At 34.1% G+C, this 20000-nt stretch overlaps 2 protein-coding genes across 4 annotated transcripts in view; both read left to right on the forward strand.

Moving 5' to 3' along the window:
* The window catches only part of Ccm3 (programmed cell death protein 10 Ccm3), an 80685-nt gene extending 69174 nt beyond the window's left edge, over positions 1-11511 (forward strand). For both annotated transcript variants that reach the window (XM_067127148.1, XM_067127149.1), the window contains exons 2-5: positions 6637-6814; positions 7558-7690; positions 8265-8429; positions 9969-11511. In XM_067127148.1, coding sequence (XP_066983249.1) covers positions 6637-6814; positions 7558-7690; positions 8265-8429; positions 9969-10053 — 561 coding nt within the window. In that variant the 3' untranslated portion in view covers positions 10054-11511. The remainder of the gene's footprint in view (positions 1-6636; positions 6815-7557; positions 7691-8264; positions 8430-9968) is intronic.
* Positions 11512-16872: 5361 nt separating this feature from the next.
* The window catches only part of LOC136852489 (uncharacterized), a 121819-nt gene continuing 118691 nt past the window's right edge, over positions 16873-20000 (forward strand). The window contains exon 1 of one of the 2 annotated variants that reach the window (XM_067127151.1): positions 16873-17110. In XM_067127151.1, the coding sequence (XP_066983252.1) occupies positions 17063-17110 (48 nt within the window). In that variant the 5' untranslated portion in view covers positions 16873-17062. The remainder of the gene's footprint in view (positions 17111-20000) is intronic. The other variant, XM_067127152.1, reaches the window with a different exon arrangement.

Below are 20000 nucleotides of genomic sequence, written 5' to 3' on the forward strand. Positions count from 1 at the left end.
CGGTAAAGTTACCACAATTTCTACACAGATCGAACCCTTGTAGTATCTGCTATTGCAGCACTGTCGAGACCAGTCTAGGCCATATCAGGCGTTCTCCAGGGTACAGTGCTGGGTCCGCTTGTCTTTTATCATAACGATAAGCGATTGTGATAGCATACTGCGAGGTTCAGTTATGTTTTTTGATTCGCTGACGAATCTTGCAGTGTTAAAATGAGCTAGATTCCTTTATCCTCCGGCGCAGAGAAACAATATGATCTTCTGTCGGGTCAGTTTTGAACGCATGCTCTCTCAAAACGCTAGTCAAAAACGTTTAGAGAGTCGATAGCTAGTACAACAGAAAACGTTAACCTAGTGACGTAATAGCTGGACCAAAAGAGCACGCTTAAAGAACTAGGTGATAAATCGACTCACACCTAATAGTTTTTTTGCGATTCACTGCGCCATTATATCTTCATTCATTCTAGGTACAGGGCGCAGTAATGAATGAAACTACTGTTTTTAAGAAACTGTATTTGTATTAAGTATTTAACCTTCGGCAGTGATTGAGGTCTAGCTGTTCAAGCAATGTATAGGTCGGCGCCGCTTTTCATGTGACATGAAGGTCATTCCAGAGTTCGTAGCACCTATTTTATGGCATCTATTAAAGTACCTATTTCAGAGTACATGTTAAATGAGAAACCCAAGAGATTAATTTAAGGAATATTTATGGTAGATTTTTACTAGATAATAGCTATGATCACAAGCCACTGACGTCTGGAGTTATGTTCACTGGCGTTTTTAACTTTTACTAAAAAAAAAGATTAATTTCCTAATGTCTGGTGAACTCTGTAACTTTGCATCCCCGCCACCATATTCTCTTCATAATTATCATTAAGTTTCTGTGTCAGGGAACACGCGTACGTTCCACTGAGATATTGAAACGAGGAATTTTGTCTCTCAAGTGCACACATTCTAAGGTGCAACGTTAGACACTGACGACAGGAGAGCCTGGGCTGTCGTCACCCAGACGTTGCTATCACGGAGCTTGCTCTCTATCTCCTGTCTAGTGAAACCACGAGGTTTTTGTCAGCGGGTAGCCTACCCGTTGCTAGGCCATTTCACCTCGGTCGACTCTTGTAGTTGTTTTTTTTAATTTTTATTTTTTTGCCCATTATGATATATAGAGACTTTTTTTCTGTTATTTATTATGTGGTTTGACCTTCGCTTAGGTTTGGTCAGTTTTTTCATTTCAGGGTCGTTTCTGTTTTTTTTTTTTTCTCTAAGCAGTTATAAAATGAAATTAATTATGCTTAGACTGTTTGTCTTTGAGAGAGAGAGAGAGAGAGAGAGAGAGAGAGAGAGAGAGAGAGAGAGAGAGAGAGAGAGAGAGAGAGAGAGAGACTTTCCCAGAAAGGATCAGGAGTGAAGAAGAGATAATTAAATCAAATCGTGTAGAAAGAGAAAGCTGATTAATGTATGAGAGAGAGAGAGAGAGAGAGAGAGAGAGAGAGAGAGAGAGAGAGAGAGAGAGAGAGAGAGCTTGTTTTCCAGGAAGGATCAAGAGTGAAAAAGAGATAATTAAATAACGTAGAAAAGAAAGAGCTGAATAATGTAAGAGAGAGAGAGAGGACGTCTAATTTTAGGTATCTGCCTTACGTAGGATACTTCCATTGATTCTGTTGAGGGGCATTTTAAAGGTTCACACACACAAAAAAAAGAGACTTCTGCTAGTACATGTATCCTTGATAAGACTGAGCAAGGCCTTGTGTAAGGTTAACATTTGCATAGTTATTCAGTTCTACTTTAGTTTGATTTAATTCTTTGAATTGGAATTCGTATCCCATTTGTCAGGTTCCGTTGTTCTTCGTAGAAATTGTTTTATCTTATATATCTCTGTGGTATGTTGTTATTATTATTATTATTATTATTATTATTATTATTATTATTATTATTATTATTATTATTATTATCATCATCATGCATATCCGTGTTATGTCATTATTATTATTATTATTATTATTATTATTATTTATTATGGTTTTGATTTTGACCCTATTATGATTGACCTTGTTCAAAAACGCCAAAATCTTAATTAAAATCATTTCCTTACCATTTGACATAAGGTTACGTTGGGATTTACTTCATTGTTGGTCTAAAATTAACAAGAAGAATTAAAAAAGAATTTATTGTTGGTCTAAAATAAACAAGAAGACAAGAATTTAAAATTTGTTTTATGCTGTCTTTCAGTAATTTTGCATAAAATGTGGCGATAAAGCTTCAAAAAAATAAAAATTTAAATGCCAAGTCATTCTGTATTGATAGGTTCAGTCGTTAAAGGCGTGATTCTGATACAATTCGGTGTTCTAATTATAAGTGGTTTAAATTCTTATGTTTTTGTCGAGATGTTGAATATTTTTATACAGGTTGTGAAATATTTTTATACAATAATCATTCTGTTATAATGTTTATATATTTATCTTTATTGAATGTGATGCTTTTTAACACTACCCCAAAACTATAATAAAATGCTTTTGAGCACTACCCAGATATTATCAGCGTTTTACCTACAACAGACCTCTATGTCAAAATAGCAATAAGTGTAACGTTTGACGGTGAAATTAGTATTTTTCTTTTTTTTACATCGCAACAGGTGAATATTTTTCATGACCGAGTTTTACCTGGACAAACTGGAAATTGTGAAACGCTCTTTACATTTCTTATTTATTTTTAAGTTTACCAGTTGAAGTTGAAACTGTCCTAAACTTTATTCCTTGATATTAGACATTACCCTTATTTGGTACAGTGTTTCTTTGTTTTAAATTATCTCACTTGACGCTTTACAGGTTCCAGTATCAGATTCATGTCCAAATGTGTAAAATGGCAAAAAATGGCATTGAAAAAAATACTTTTTTATAATAAACAATAGTAAACTACTGAAAAAAACTATCAGGAAAAAAAATAAAATTTGTCTCTTACGGCAAGTTGGGATCAACTGGCCTTTAGTTGCGTAACGCGGTATTCCAAGTTTGACCTATACCTGACATTTCAAGGTCATTATTGGATAAAGTGAATAGCGTTTACGCGAAAGTATGTAAAAAATAGTATATTATATTACAGAACGATTAAATTTCCTGTATTCAAAATGTTGTTTTGTGCTTATGCACGTGTTTTCATATTTGAACTTGCGAGGATTTTTCTTCGTTGAGATATTTTAACCGTCCGTATGCCTGTTTTTCTCAGTAATTCCGCCTCCACCAGCTGACTCTGCGTCACCGCGTGACGTCAAGGGGGCATGTGACGTCACTCGACTTACCGCCCGCTTTATGGAATAGTCCGTTATCCGCGAATTTAAGAGATCTAGCCAGAGATCAGCATCGTAATTTATTTGGAAAAATCTCCCTAATTCAGACTTCGTTTTTCTGCAGAGATTTGTGTGAATTCGGGATGATTTCATCGCTGGTCAGTTGAATAAATCGGATGAATAAATCGAGTTTATTTATTCCTTGTTCTGAGATTGGAATGTCTGATTCTGATTTCTCATTTTTTTGTTGTTCGGATAACGTCAGTACAGTTGAATGATGTGATTTTCTGATTCTAATAACTAAGTCACACAAACAATAAATACACATATATACAATAATATATATATATATATATATATATATATATATATATATATATATATATATATATATATATATATATATATATATATATATATATATATATATATATATATATATATATATATATATATATATCTGGCATTCTGGCATTCATCAAGTCATCAAAATGAGGTTGCAAACCACATGCCATTCTTCAAATGGGTGTGAGTCACTACAGCCTACTTTAACAAAGTAGTTTATCCTCGTAGGATCGATCACGGGTTCAAGATGATGCAGGATCATGAACTACCATGCTGTCGGATATATATATATATATATATATATATATATATATATATATATAATATATATATAAAACGACATGATTCAGACATCTGTTTTCCGTATTCAAGATTTCATGGCCATTGGCGTGTGTGTTCGTACGTGAATTATCGATTAGTTAAAGCGTGGTGGTTTGTATTATGCCCAGGCATGACTAGGGAGAGCGCTATTTTCATGTCCCTTTCTTTATCCGTCAAATATTTCACTAATGGGAATTTCTATCCTGAGGGAACTTGCCGTACAAAGTGACGGTAATGTCCTTTCTTGTTCATTCTCTTAGTATGTGTACATTAATAGAATTTAACACTACCACCAATGATAACAACATTGAGAATGAATTAGACCCCTTTTGTCTTGTATTCATTCTTGATATATTCATAGCAATATATACAGTACAGTATATTCTCAATGCTAATATACTCTCAAAGCTTGAGAAGGACGACTGTCACCATCAGGTGGAATGAAAGTGAATCAACATTTGACAGAGATAGATTCTCCATATCAGGTTCCTGCTTCATCGTCTGGCGTCTTGACCATTCTGGTTTGTTGTGGTTATGCTGACTATCAGTTGCTCGAGAGCGTTGGGGGTGGAGGGGAGGGGGAGGTGTTTACCCATGGTTGTGCGTCACGGATGTCAGGGATTGTTCTTCATAGTCTTTAATAATAATAATAATAATAATACGCTGTGACAAGAAAGATGGCCCTTGTTAAAAATTAAGGTTGAATTACCCCATTTAATTTTTTTGCTTGTTTCTCTTGAATGTCATTTAGCATTTTCCTGTTTATTTTCAAGTAACCTTGTTGATAATATTGCATCTTGCATCACCATTATAGAGGAAGTGGAGAAGAGCCGTGGAGGACAGTGGGTTGGTAGGGGGGAGGAGGAGGAGAAGGGGGAAGGGTGCAGTAGTAGTATTAGTAGTGGTAGTAGTAGTAATTTGTAAGGAGAAAGACACAGATGATGGTGGTTTAATTCAGATGTTAAGGAGCTACGTCGGCAGACAATGGTGAATTAGATTCAGATGTGACACTCATTGAAAGATAGGAATTGGTGTCAGGGCGTAAAGTTAGTCAATATACTGTAGAAGGGTTAGGAGGCTACCAGTGATTTGTTCTTGTGGGAGGTCAGAGCAACGTTTTTGTTGCACGTGCAACCCCCAAAGATACAACGAGACAGACAAAGCGTTCCAGTTGTATGGCTTCTCTCTCTCTCTCTGTTATAAATAACATCTTATATATATATATATATATATATATATATATATATATATATATATATATATATATATATATATATATATATATATATATACACACACATGTATATGTGTGTGTGTTAATTTATTTGATAGTCTTTATTTTATTTACAAGATCTTTTGCAAAGAACTTTATTCTTTGGTAGACAAAAGAACAATGACATTTTGGTAAATGCATGACACAGAAAGACTCTTCTTGGTTAGTATGTTTTTTAACTGTTTGTGTAACAATACAGAACTCTATAGTTTTCAAGGGCTCCTTCCTCTTTGTCAGAAGAAAAAAATTCTGTATTGTTATACAAATGGACGCAAAAAAAAAAAATACACAAAAATGGTCTTATTATCTCCTGCACCAAATTCTTTTTCCCCAGATGAGTGATATTGAGGATAACATAAAAGGCTTGACTAAAACTATTCTGGAAAACATTAAGTGGTCAAGCTAAAATGATGAAGGATAACATAAAGCCGTCATACAAAACTTTTAAAGGTAACATCAAATTAATTACTATAATCTGTAAATACAGCAATAACACAAATTGGTCAGCTAAAATATGAAGGTTGACATTATATTACTTGCTGAAAATTGGGGACAACAATGAATGGCCAGTTAAGAAAACTGTCAAGGAAAAAATAAAGTTACTGAATGATATACTTATGCAATGGCTAACAAAATCCAAAGGGATGACAAAGGGGCAATCAGAACTGAGTATATCTAGTACAGTGTAAATAAAAGCGGAATTCTTAAAGACTAAGTAAGAAGAGTCATGAAAAAAGTACAAAAATATTGACTTAAGGATGACCCAAAAATCTAGTCAGTTAAATTTTATGATTGATTTAAATCTAATGCATTGGTGGGGGACTGAGGTGCAGTTATTCACCACACTAGTTTTATAAGTGTGTTGAAGTTATTCACGCGATCCAGGTAAGTGATTAGAAGCCAGTTTTACTATATATCAAACCAAGTCAGTTTGATTATATTTAGGAGGTCAGTATGAATGCCAACAATGGGAACAAGGTTTTTGAACTTTGTGCCACAGATTTGGCTCATAACTCCTTAGATTCTTGTCTAGAGAATGGGAATTGAGTCATTACTTTTGTTAGACATGTATCTAGTATTTTATCTAGGATTTCGTAATACAGTACATCTTGACTGTATTTTCCATGTGTGTTTTTATTGATGTAGGTTTTTTTATAATATTTGCATTTTCCTGGTCATATTTTTGTATTTTCTATCAGTATGCATGTATTTAACAGTTTTTTTTACTGTGTTTCTAATATTTTCAACTTTATCAGCGGATAACAGTATTTATGAATGTCACACTCACATCTGTAAGCAATTGTATAACATTGTAGTTTAGTGCGTCATCTATATCCTCAGTGTTTTACTCTGCTGCAAGGCGTTTATATGTTATTATTTTAAACGTTTCTTGATTTAAACGTGTTTGTATTTCCAGGTGGAGCGAGAAAATGTCGCTTCCAGCCAGACCCTGCGAGCTGCACTCAGCAAGGTAGAGAAGGCGCATCCGGGCTTCACTTACGAAATGGTGATGGGCCTCGTACGCAAAGCTGACCTCACAGTTAATATGAATGAGTCCATTCTTAGGCTGCAGGGTCTTGTCAATGAGTCTGAGTGTAAGTAGAGAAAGTAGGGAGCATCATGCATGCTTACTAAAGTTCTTGCGATTTTTAGCTTTATTCCAATTCATTTAGTGTTATACTGATATGTACAATGTTGCCAAGTAGAGATATCAATGTTTAAGTAAATGCTGCTGTATGAAAATCAAAAGAGTGACAGGATAGGGGTAAAATTTTAGCTCATTCAAAGTTTTTGCTTAAAAGAAATCCTTCGAATGTCAAGTTACTGAGTCCTTTTAGGATTCAGAATCATGAAAATGCATGAGAAGTCAGAAAAATTTAAGGAAAGGATGTGAAGATTATATTGTGAAGTACTGTTCTTAGAACTATAATAAGATTAGTATAGCTCCCGATTTTCATTAAAAATTCATTGCTTTTATTATTAGAAACCATTTAAATATACTTTCAGTGGGAAAAAGCATGGTAGAGTATATCTCCATAAAGTATAAAATTTGACAATATTTGTAGCTGTAGGAACTCAGTCTATAAAACGCTTGTGGGATCGTATTTTAGTATGTTTAATTAGGTAGGACATAACTAAAACGAAAATTCTGTTGATTCAAAATATACCTCCTCATAGTTAAATTTAAATTGTCAAAGATCTGTGCTTTGAGGTACCAGGACGAGGAGGATTAGATGACTTAGAGATGGCTTGATGAACCAGCCAATCGTTATTATCGTTATGTATATGCATAGGTTTTGAAAAACAAATGTGTTTATTACAATGTTCCTTCCTGCAGGTGGGGACTACCGAGTGACACGCACCGAAGATGCCTTCCAGGAGTTGAATAAGAAATCAGCAAATCTAAAAAGAATATTATCGAGAATCCCAGATGAAATCACTGACAGAAAAACATTCCTAGAAACTATCAAGTAAGACCAGCATGTTTTATTTTGTTATTTGATGTATGTTTATGATCTGTAGTAGGTGGTTCTGAGAAATTGCTCTTTGTTGTGCATTCAGCTTGAGTTCAAAGAAGTCAAAGTCATGTTCCTTATTAAAGACTTGTGAGAGTTTGGTTTGAATTTCCTTTGTTACCCAGATCTATAACCTAGGTGTAAGAGTTTGGTGTACAGTGCATTGTATTGTCCCTCATAGCTGCTAAATGCTGCCAGAGAACAGTTTGCAGAGGATAAGTAAAACAATTGTGGAAAAGGTTAGGAAAGATTAATGACAAGTAAAAGTAAAAGCTGATGTACCATCTTTTACATTTTGTGGATCATGTGTAATAGGTTTGGGATAATCTATACCATTCTATGTACAGTAGTTACTTGTAATTTTATTTATTGTGGCCTTCTTAGGTCATATAATTGATTTTTCTTACATTTTTGTTGCTTCCTTCAAATATACCTGTGGAATTGATCTTAAGTATTGTAAAAATTATACTGTATATGAAAACCTTCCTATCAAGACTGGTGTATATTATACTTGAAATTATTTTTGCAGAGAAATTGCAAGTGCCATAAAGAAGCTTTTAGATGCTGTATCAGAAGTCTCGCAGTTCATACCAGGGGCTCAGGGGAAGCAGGCTTTGGAACACCGCAAGCGAGACTTTGTCAAACACAGCAAGAAATTTAGCAACACATTGAAGGAGTATTTCAAGGAAGGACAGTAAGTGTTTTACAGCAATGTGTTGAACTGTGCAAACAATATTATTGTTGTTATTATTTATGTGCAAAAATTTGTATCAACTAGGACTTACATGCAAAGTATGGTTCAACAGAATGATGTACTGAACACACAAATTAAAGGGGTAAATAGAGAGGAAATTTTGTAATCCATAATTATCTTCACTGATAGATCCAAGACGGCCACAGATACTTCCAGAAGTGCAGAAATGGGGTTAATGAATATCCTAGCCTAGGCAAGGCTACCCTAAATTCAAATACATATAGAATCCAAAGGAATAAGTAATAACCTCATTTTACACAACACTCACAAAAAACACAACACTTTAGCAAGCAAAATGTTTCTCAGACACTGTGCAGTACAATATTTAAGTCATGTAATCGTATGATAAAACACAAGTAATCCATATACCTTTCAGTATGATATCTTAAGAAAGTAATTGTACCACTTAACAAGCCAGTGTCCCATATGGCTAGTGGGATTGAAGAAGTATTACATCTTGATGCCTACAAATGACACTGTTGGCACTTGGAGGTGTATAAAAGGTCATTACATTACATTAAAGACCTCGGGAAACAATAAAGTCAAACTAAGTCAAACATCATTCTCTTTAATGTATTTTGTTTATACAGCAATGTACAGTGTTCTTTTTTCACTGCACACTAACATCAAAATGACTGTACTACATATTACTGCATGGTAAACCCTATAATAAGCAGTATCTGTATCATAGTTTATAGCATTACATGTATTGCATTTCTGCTGGACTTTGTCTAGAATGTAAAAATGTTTGCAGAAAAAGTCTTAATATCATCAGTTTTTAAAGCAATGTGACCAGATCACTGAGTCACATTTCTACTCACAGTGGCATGGTTTAAAGTGGATGTTGTTAAACGAGGGGCTTAAATTGGAGCAGTGCAAAATTAAAGAGCTTGCACTGCTAGATGGGAAGGGACTATAGTATATATGGAACCAATAAAAATTAAGGCAGAAAGCAATTCTGTGCATTTGTTGATGAAGAATGCTACGAGGAGTCAGTATTACTGGCCATATTTTACATCACTAGGGTTACATTGGCAGTTGTGACAAATAATCCTGTGGTACTGTTTGTTTGATAAAGGTTAACAGTGGAAAACATTTATTTTTTGTGCCTTTGTTTGATGAGCTACAATGTAGGTGTACAGTATATCTTTATCAGCCTTGTACAAGTGAGCAGTCGTATGAGGTATCTTTGCTTTCAAAATTGGAGAGATACATATGTAAGGGGAGGTCACTGTGGGGGCAAACTGCTTCTGAAGGACTTTAATTGGCTGTGTTAGGAAAGTATACATGTGATATACACTACTGGTTATTAGAATAGTAAGTGGGTTATAACCTCAAGTGTTTTTAAGGTAAATGGGTGTTATATCCATGTACAGTAACTGAAAAGTTGTAACTAATAACTGGAAAGTAAACATTTACATTATGTTTAATTGTTTCTTTCCTCATACATTTTTAAAAGCAAGTGTTTCTCTTTTCCAGGGCGAATTCTGTATTTGTAAGTGCCACCTACCTCATCCACCAGACCAATCTTATAATGCTGACAGTGAAGGACAAGTGTGAGTGAGAGTCTGAGCCTTTACTTTTCCCCCGTGACCATCTTGCACTACTCGGAGCGAATGTCAAATCCCAGCCCCTCTTTGGCTTATCAGGGAGCTCATTGCATTTGACGAGAATGCGTGGCAAGATTATTGCTCTTTACAGACTCTTGATATACTTATGATTCTGACAGAGATGAAAGTGTTGTGATTTTAATAATATTAATTGGGTCATTGTCAGCATGGCCATTTCTTTCAAGTGCTATGTGTTTATTTTTGAAATGCTGGTATGCAATGTAGTATTGTAGGTTTTAAAACATTTCAGAATATACATGTATATAACTTGAATAAATGTGTTGCCAGAGTATATATTTTGCAGTGATTCACCGTTTTTATCACGAACCCTAACCTGGTATTTTAGACACATAATAGTGCTCCAGTATCTTGGGCTATTTTCTACTCTAGAAAATTTGGTAAAAGTTAGGCATTATTACCACTTGTAGTTCTATCATGTGAATGTGAAAAAAATTACTTCTCATGGTAACAGTCTTTGTGGACTGGAAAGACTTAGCATTGAAATGCCAGCATAACATAAGTATGTGTTATGCATACAATATATGGCTTGGAATGTATACAGGAAGAAATTTGTCTATATTTTGTGAATAACATGTCATAACTTGGCTCTTGTGCAACATAACATAGCTATTTTCTTTAATCAGTTACAGAGGTTTACAGTTCTTGTGTGGGGTAATGTATGTGACTTAAAGCACATGTTTATGAAAGGCAGTGGCCTTCTACCTTTCAACTTTGAAAAGCATCCAAGTATATTTTATCTCTGGAATACTGCACAGTAATTTTGCTTATAAGTGGCAAAGTATTTTTTAACCAATGCAGGAGCTGCTCAAGAAAAGAAAGTGCAAAAGTTTTGAATGGAATTGTAACAAGAATTTGTTCATACATGAAATGTAACACTTACTTATGAAATTATTATTCTTTGTATTAGCAATTGGTTTTAATGAAAAACATTGTAGTGCAGTACTGACCACAAGGGGACATTTTCTTGTAACAGTAGGAGGGTAATGCCCTTTGTGATGTGGCATATAACCTGACATCCATAGACTTATGCAAAGGAACAAAATGAGTTTTGCCTATCATCATTACAAAAAAATCAAAGTGTTTTGTGTAGAGCTTAGTTTATTGTTGCCCCTATATAATTCTTTACATTATCACTTCCCAAGTAGATTGGTTTTCTTCTTTGTATCTGCAATGTTGATGTGTATTGATAATCACTTTTCAAAATCATGCTTTCTTTCTACACAGTACATCCATCCATAACCAGATGTCCAAGACTGAACTTTTGTTTAGATGAATTTTGATTTCACGTATTAGCATAGGCATATTCAAGTGTTTGATGGTTTTGTGTGTTCATAAAATCAAATTGTTCTTAATTGTTGTGTACAATATGTGTGGACACGATTAAAAATTTGTGTGCAGATTTTATTTTTTAGTAATTTTTCAACAGAATTTGTACGTAGATGTGTATTGCTTCTCACTGGTCATTCCTCTCAAGGTGAAATGTTATGCAGAAAGACGTCACTAACACCCAGGCAAGTCAAGTATTTTCACTTCATTATTATCTTGTGCGCTCAGCAGCAGTCGCTTAGATTTTATATATGTCCCCTTAAAATAAGTGTTTTCGCTGGCATCTTTTAGCATCTTGCCACAAACTCTACAACCAAGTAACAATTGTTTTATGCAAAGTAAATAAATAAATTATCTAATATATATATATATATATATATATATATATATATATATATATATATATATATATATATATATATATATATATATATATATATATATATATATATATATATATATATTGTAATTATAAGAAAGATCAGTAAAAATACAAGAGGTAAAGTAATTAATTTAGATAAACTAATGTATGTACTATACTGTAGAGAAAAAGGATAGCTAGATGAAAACTCAAGAGATAAAGCAGCTGATTTCAGCTAAGTAAAATTAAATATATATATATAGATATATATATATATATATATATATATATATATATATATATATATATATATATATATATATATATATATATATTATTATTATTATTATTATATATATAATGCAGGATAAATTGTTTTGGCAAGATAATGAAATATGACAGGAAACGTATGTGTAACACTGCCTATTCTGAATTCTTTGCATATGACTGTAGCCAGCACTGTTATGTCTTTGTTTGTACTGCAGGATTCCAAGTCCTAAGTTATATTGGTTTGTGTCCAGTGCTTGAGGAATTTTTCATGCTAGGTACTTTCCCTTAACTTGAGCTTGCAGGAGTGAAGCATTCTATAAATTTGCAATGGAGAAACTCGTGATAGAGTTAAATTGCTTAGAAATAATAATGAGTAAAAATAATGCTTAACAAGATGTAGATGGAATAATAAATTAGAAACCAAGTTGATTGAAATGTGTTTGATTGGATTTATTTTATTATAATTTGATTAAAAATGCAAGTCTTTAAGGATGGCATTTAAAGTTGAGTGTATTTAATTTTTCAAGCAGAATTTGTGTAAGAGGTTTTGAAACCAATTTGATGTCTGTGAATTTGGATTGCCTTTGTTTGAAGACTGACTTGTGTAACCTGATTCCCACAGCCTTTGTAATGACATTCGCAAGCTGTTACCTGTCACACTTTTCACCACATTTAGCTTCTCTTTTATGATGGAAATGAATGAAAGCATTCTGTGTAATGTATCAAAGTTGCTTATCAGTATGAAAAGGACTGTCCCTTCATTTCCAATTGGATGTGTAGTGGCATTGTCTGTGATGGCTGTATCAGCCCAAGCAAAGACATCCTAAAACTTATCATGTTTAGGTGCACAGATGCCACATAGCCTGAGTTTTGGAACTATGTTGTATGTCAATATTAGAAAATCTTTGTTTCTTTAAAGAGCACAGTGTGATTGATGTTTTCTTTCAATAGGGGTTCATTCTTGTTTGTAGCATCTGTGCAATATATTAAGTGTGACCTGTTGGTTTTATCTTGTGACCTAGCTTACCACTGATGTTGTCATTGCAAAGGACAGTCTATAGCACTGAACATTCCTGAGTTTAGGTTTAATTATGTCCATTATGTCATAATCCAAATTGTTTTATTTTATCCAGTTGGCATAGAAAAGACAAATCTTCCAACCTGATGATATGAACAGTAGTGCACAGTAATCAAACTATTGGTACTTCAAAGAAAGCTTTGCTGTTATCAGAAAGGGCTGGCGCTGATCTGTTGATGAAGAGTGGCTTGTTCTTTTCAGCAGTTTCTCACTGAAATTACTTATGAAGGTGATTGTCATGTTTGAGCTGAAATGTGCTTGTAAGACTACGGTGACAAACATTAAACAAAATAATGTAACATATCCCTTTGCATTACACTTAGTCAGAGAATTTTATCACAGATATGACAGAGATGTCATTACTTTTGAGAGTCCACTAGGAATTTCTTTTGCTGTAACCAAGCCAAAGATTGTTATATCAAGGAATTTTATGTATTATATAGGATGTAATTAGAACTTGAGGTGAGGTTGAAAAGGGTTTTGCAGGGGATAATAACTGGTGTAAAAATTTTGATGCTCTCATTTCTTTTGGAAAATGAGAATGGTGTATAAAGTCTGGGTTAAACAAAAGTAGTATTGAAGTTCTAACAGAGATAGAAAATACAGTATTTAGTTATACTTAGACTTTTTTTTTTATGATGAATTGTAGTCAAAGAGTAAATTTTGAGAGAATCCATACCATTCAGTGAATAATAGATATTTTTATAGATATCTAAATAAGGTTGGAAGAACAACTGTGAATAAATAAGCAGGATGTATCATATTGTAAAATAATGTTGGATAAAGTAGATTAAGAATTATGAAATTCAGTAGGATATTCCTTTTATTGTTGTCTCCCTTTCACATTCTGACTCTCTCTCTCTCTCTCTCTCTCTCTCTCTCTCTCTCTCTCTCTCTCTCTCTCTCTCTCTCTCTCTCTCTCTCTCTCTCTCTCCTACTTCGCCTTCTGTGCCAAAACTGTTGGTTTTTATGATTTCCAGTTTTACTTGAATTGTTTGTTTGTGTTTGTTTCCCCAGAAGTTACTTTGTTATCTGAGCAGATTCACTACTTGCTTTCTTAGCTGATCTTTTCCCTTTGTTGAAGATTTTTGGTGTAAACAGTTTGTCAGTATATACAGTATCTGGTTTTTGTAAAGAATCTTTTGATCAAATAAAATTGTAATTGCAATACTTTTTTTATTTATTGCCTCTGTGAATTTTATGGTTAAAATGTGGGTAAGTTTATTGGTACCTTAAGTTTGTTCTTGAAAATTCTTTAATGTTTTATCACCAGTATGTTTGAAATTCAGCTAGGTCATTTATTTTAGACTACCTGTTAACTTTGGTTACATTTTTTCCTGCATCGTATTCATCATCCATTCCCGTTTGTGTCCCTCTTCTTTGTTTCTTCATAGGTCTCCAATTTCTTCAACTTTATCTCTTTCCAGATAGAGTGAGATATCTTTGAATAATGATTATAATTTCAATCCCCTTTTTAACCAACCCATTACCGTGCAAAATAGATCCTTAAGGTGACATACTAGCCTCAGTGTAGTATTCATTTCTTTTTTGCAATGCAAGACTGTTGTTCCTGTGCTGAACGTTCTCTTTTTTTATCTGGCCATGGAACTGGTACAAGTGTGTGATTCCTCTTCCTTCACCAACACAGGAAGAGTGGCGCTATCTCTACCTTGCCAGAAACATACTCAGGAGAGGCCGGTTTTTAAGTTCCTTGACCAAAAGCTTTCATTCAATTAAAGAGAAATCAGATTTAAAACATTTAATTGTATATCGTGGCACCTTGTTTATTCTGACCAATAAATCAGCATTATTAACAGACTGAAGAATTTTTGTGCTCTGAAAATTTAGGATGATATGACAAATGACTAATTCATAAAAAATTTGATCATATCTATAAATTTTAAGGGGGTTCTAGTTTGATATAAAAGTGCAGGACCTTGTCTCACTGCGATAAGACAAAAGTAAGATAAAATACTGCTTACAATTGTCTGATACTAGTAAAATAGTAATCCATCACTCATTTCCTCTTCTTTAGACTTTCCTACCTTCTTGTTGGAAATATGTTTTACTACTGAGGATATAATGAACTGAAATGTATAAGGTATTATCTTTACCTAGCTTTTATTTGCAATCTTTAGATTAGATAATTACCAACACAAATGTCAGAAAGTTCTGACGTATCAAATTATAATGCTGTAAAACTGCTTCATACACCTGAACCAAGTCCCATGTACAGATCAATGGTGGCATTTTGCTTCCTTACCCCCAGTGAACATTTCTGCTGACTATGCTCTTGAGTATAAATCAAAGGAGCCTGTCGGGATTAGCAGTAAGAGGGCCTTCAAAAATACAGGAATGATAAGTATGCAAAATCCTTTCAAGCTTATGAGTGGTCACTCAGACTTGTTTCTGTTGTGCTGTAGTGTAATATCAAGCATCTATTGGAGGTTTTGAGAATAATGAAGCAATCAGATTGAATAATTAGGTATTGTCGTATTCCCTGACATAGGTAACAGCACTAGAAATTCTTAGTTTTTAAAGATTTCAATGGAAATAGCAAATTTGTTGCATATTTCTAGTATTTCTAGATGGGAAAGTGTGTAACAGTGTCTACTTTTTTAAAACTTAACTTTACTGATTTTATAATGGGTTAAGGTGGAAAAATCTCATGTATATATATGTATATAATATACTTTTATATATATATATATATATATATATATATATATATATATATATAATATATATATATATATATATATATATATATATATATATATATATATATATATATATATATATAGATAGATAGATAGATAGATAGATAGATAGATAGATAGATAGAAAAGTACTTTAGCTAGCCAAAATGACTCAACCCAACCTCTGTTATATTAAGGTGTGAGTTTTAATTAAAGTTGCCTGTTTTCTATATTCTTGCTTATTTAAATGCAATTAGCTCATTCAGCTGATATGTAGCCTAATAAGTCGGGTACAATGCCAGAGTATTTTTTTGTAACTTTTAACCAGATTGCTAGTTGAACAAAGAAATTGAGTATTGCCAAAAATATAATTTCCATTTTGAAATAAAGGTTTTCAAACAAGAATGATTTCCATTAAATGTAGTAAAATTCCTATTTCGAAAAGAAAAGACGAAGACCTCTTTAAGAAGCAATGAAGGCACCGAAAATGGACTGAAATTAAATACAGGTATAACATGAATACAGTCAAAACATAAGTATCACTCATTCAGGGAAACTGTAAGTACAGTATAACTGACGAATGAGGGAAGGTAGCGTGATGGACTGGAAGAGGACTGATAGGAGGTCCTCCAAAAATAAACATTGATGATGATTACATCGTGTATGATATACAATGAATGGCATTAAAAACTTTTTCAGACACTTTAAAAACCTTAATTTTTGTACTTAACAAACACATAATCTAGTGTGTCCTCGTTTTGCTTTAGTCTTTTTTCTCAATCCCAATCTTTGTGTTTATTATTATGTTTTTGTCTACTGTATATACGATTTTATTTCGACAGTATCGTCGATAATTTGGTAGAAATGAGTATCATCAGGAAAATTGTTATTCAAGATTGTTCGACAGGTTTGTACTAAATATAGTCCAAGAACACGTCATTGGTACTAATCTCTAAAAGTATGTTGATGCATATTTAAACACTTGTCGTATAATTAGTGAGTTTTCCTACTTTTGTAAGGAATAACAGTGGGCCGGTTAAAGAGGGGTGGGCCGCTGTAAGGGATGCTGAACTTGCGGGAGCTCCTGTGGAGGCCAAGCGTTTATGAGTTTTAGTCCGCGATTTTTAAATCGGTGATTAGGTGGCTGATTTAGGGCCGTCAGTTTCTTTAATTTGGTCTTGAAAGTTTTTGTGAGCGGTTTGACTAAGATGAAGCTTCGGTTTCAACTGTCTGCTGTTGCTGAAAGAAAATCCGAGGTGAGTTGTTTTATTTTGGTTAAACTTTTATGCTACTTAACCTAAAACCACAGGCGTAGGGTAGTTGCATTCCATAGGCCTAGTTGAAAATATGATTTCCTTATGTTTTAGTGTGTGGTTTGAACGTTCTGGCGTTCATTTCATTAACAAAGTATTAGTTCAGAGATACTTGGACCGCCGCCCCCATTATCCTACAGTTAGGCCTATGGGGGACCACAGTGGAAAATCGTGGTTTTTGGTTGGGGGAAAACACAAAACGAGTGAAATAGGCTAGGCTAGGCTACGGTGATGTATTTTACCTAGGGTGCGGGCCATTAACTGGGACTGGGGGCCTTACTCCCTTAAGCCCTGCTCCAAATCTGACCCAGGGTACTTTAGGCTATTTAAAATAAATAATAGGGTTGTGACATAATCTATCCCAGCCTAGGCCTAGGGCTTCATGTCCTTACCTGACCTAGGGCAAAGCTGTGGCATCCCTGGAAAGCTCCCACCTAACCTAACTTAAGGTGCTGGTTCTTACCTGGCCAGGGTTGCTTCACCTCCCTGGAACCCCCTACTTAACTTGCTACATTGTGTTACTTTAAAACCATTTAATAAACCTGACCGTAATCAGAATCAGAAATGGCAGAAGTAACACAAGGATGAACATCTTCTGAATCATCCTTGTCTTGCCTTGGTGTTGATGGTGGATGGATTTCAGTGCTGCCTTTCTACTGTAATGACTGGTGCAGCAATTGGTCCTCTGAAATTCGGTAACAAAAAGATACCAAGTTACCCTGATGTATGTTGCCAGAAATACAGTACTCTGATCCCATTACCAGGTCCCTTTAATCCAGTCTTTGATCTCTCTCTAAATATGTTTAGTTCGTGTGAGTGTATCTGGATTACGGGGGTCCAAAAATGTTCAGAGTAAGTAATTTGCTGCCAGCTTAATATATTCCTTTGGTGGTCAGGGTGTTTGTGACTGTGTTTTGGGTGGGTTTTGAAGCAGTTAACCAGGAGCTGATGTTGGGCTGCTAATTTGTTTAATAATGTTTTCTGTTGAATGGACCCAAATTTTAGTTAATAGTTTGACAGGGTTGGAGGAGTTTGTTTCAATTGTTTGCTGTAGTTGAAAGAACTTTTGAGGTGAATTGTTTTATATTTTGCTTAACACTTTTTCTACATTTTTTCAAGTACCAGACTGGTCAAGACAATTGAAAATTATGGGAAATATTTAGGGAAAAAATCTTTTGCTTTAAGTAATACTTTTGCATTGGAACTTTGTATTTTTTTGCCATCATCACCTCTGTTGATTTTTGGAATGTCTGCATTTTTTTGCCTTTGTCACCTATGTTGATTTTTGGAATGACTTCTTCCTTCCCCTCACTAGGTCTGAAAGGCAAGCCCATTTATTTTTATTTGTAGTTATGTATTAGTTGCCTTTTGTTTATTTTTAATACATCATACCTGTTTTTAAACAGGCATATCTTTAGTTTCTTCCTAAATACGTTCAAGTTTTGACATGTTATAGTTCTTTGGAGAACTCATTGAACAGTCTTCAAGTTTTAGAATTCTTTATATGCATCTGTTTTCCTTGATTCAGTAATTTTACCTATTTCAAGACGCGAGGTTAGTACTGGTCATTGTCCTGCGCTTAGGGCTAGGTTAGGCGAAAGCTAGTCTTAAGCTCTCCGTCCCAAAGCCTTCAAATAAAGATACTTCTGGATAATGATGATGCAAAGAAAGAAAGTTTAGATTTACCGAATTTATTTCTGAAAACAATGTTGGTGGAATGCACATCTGTACTATACACTTATTTTTTAATTTGGCGAAAATGCACTTAGTAGTCGGTGGTTTAATAACCCACTTTTTTCCCACAAATATATATTGATTCTATTAATAATGCTACCGAGTTGAGAGACCATGATAAAATGTTTCCAGCGGCACTGCCAACGAAGTCAGTGTTTTGATTTGTTTCGGATACACACAATATAATATAGAAAGTTTTGACATATTTTCCATATCTTCTAACGGAAATTGGAACAGTCGTCAGTGTCTTATCGTGGGAGACCATGGCCAACTGATTTTCTTGGCAGTAGTTTCCTGGTTTTTGGGGCCTTACAAAACTCTTTAAAGATTGAAAGCAATGTTGCATTACAGTGGCTGCCCTTTTGTGGTTATACCCGCAACTTCATAGTAGCTGTTGCTCTTTCCGTAAGTGCACACCAGGATTTTTCCATACGTTTTCATGCTTATAAATAGATAAGTCAAAAATTTTACGGAAGTCATTCCTTGTAGCACAATTCAACAAAACATGTAGAATTTTTTAATGGAACCGTGTTAATGTTTAGTGCAATGCCCGAAGTTTTACTTATTTTCTCCTCCTTACATTTATGGATAAAATTTGTAAATACATGTACTGTATATGGGTTATAACTCACTTATCTTAATTGAATGACATAATTTTTAACATATTTGTTTAGATTTTTGCAAATGCATTATTGATACTTCAGAATTTTGAATAGAAGTGAATTGATAGTTCTGTTACTGTTACCTGGAACTAGGCCTATGATTTTGTGACCTTTAGGATACATTTTCATTCTTTTGTGAGGTGGTGTGTTTCACGGTCAGGTACAAGACATATTAGCATGAGACATTATTCACAGGCTTACCTTCAGAAGTATAAGCAGGAGCATGATATCATCAAATTAAAGACATAGGGTGATTGGGTGAACTAAACTGGAAAATGGGCTCACCCAAACCGACAGTGGCTGTTCCATTTAAATTACCTACCCGTCTGGTAAGGTTTTCATGTAATTTTTCACCAATTCCATGTTGTGAGTAGGGTCTAGTCTCTGGAGAATGTTGGTAATTATATTTTTCTTCTAATATTCAGTGTAATTTGTTC

The sequence above is a fragment of the Macrobrachium rosenbergii genome, chromosome 25, assembly GCF_040412425.1.
Source record: "Macrobrachium rosenbergii isolate ZJJX-2024 chromosome 25, ASM4041242v1, whole genome shotgun sequence".
Taxonomy (NCBI): Eukaryota; Metazoa; Arthropoda; class Malacostraca; order Decapoda; family Palaemonidae; genus Macrobrachium; species Macrobrachium rosenbergii.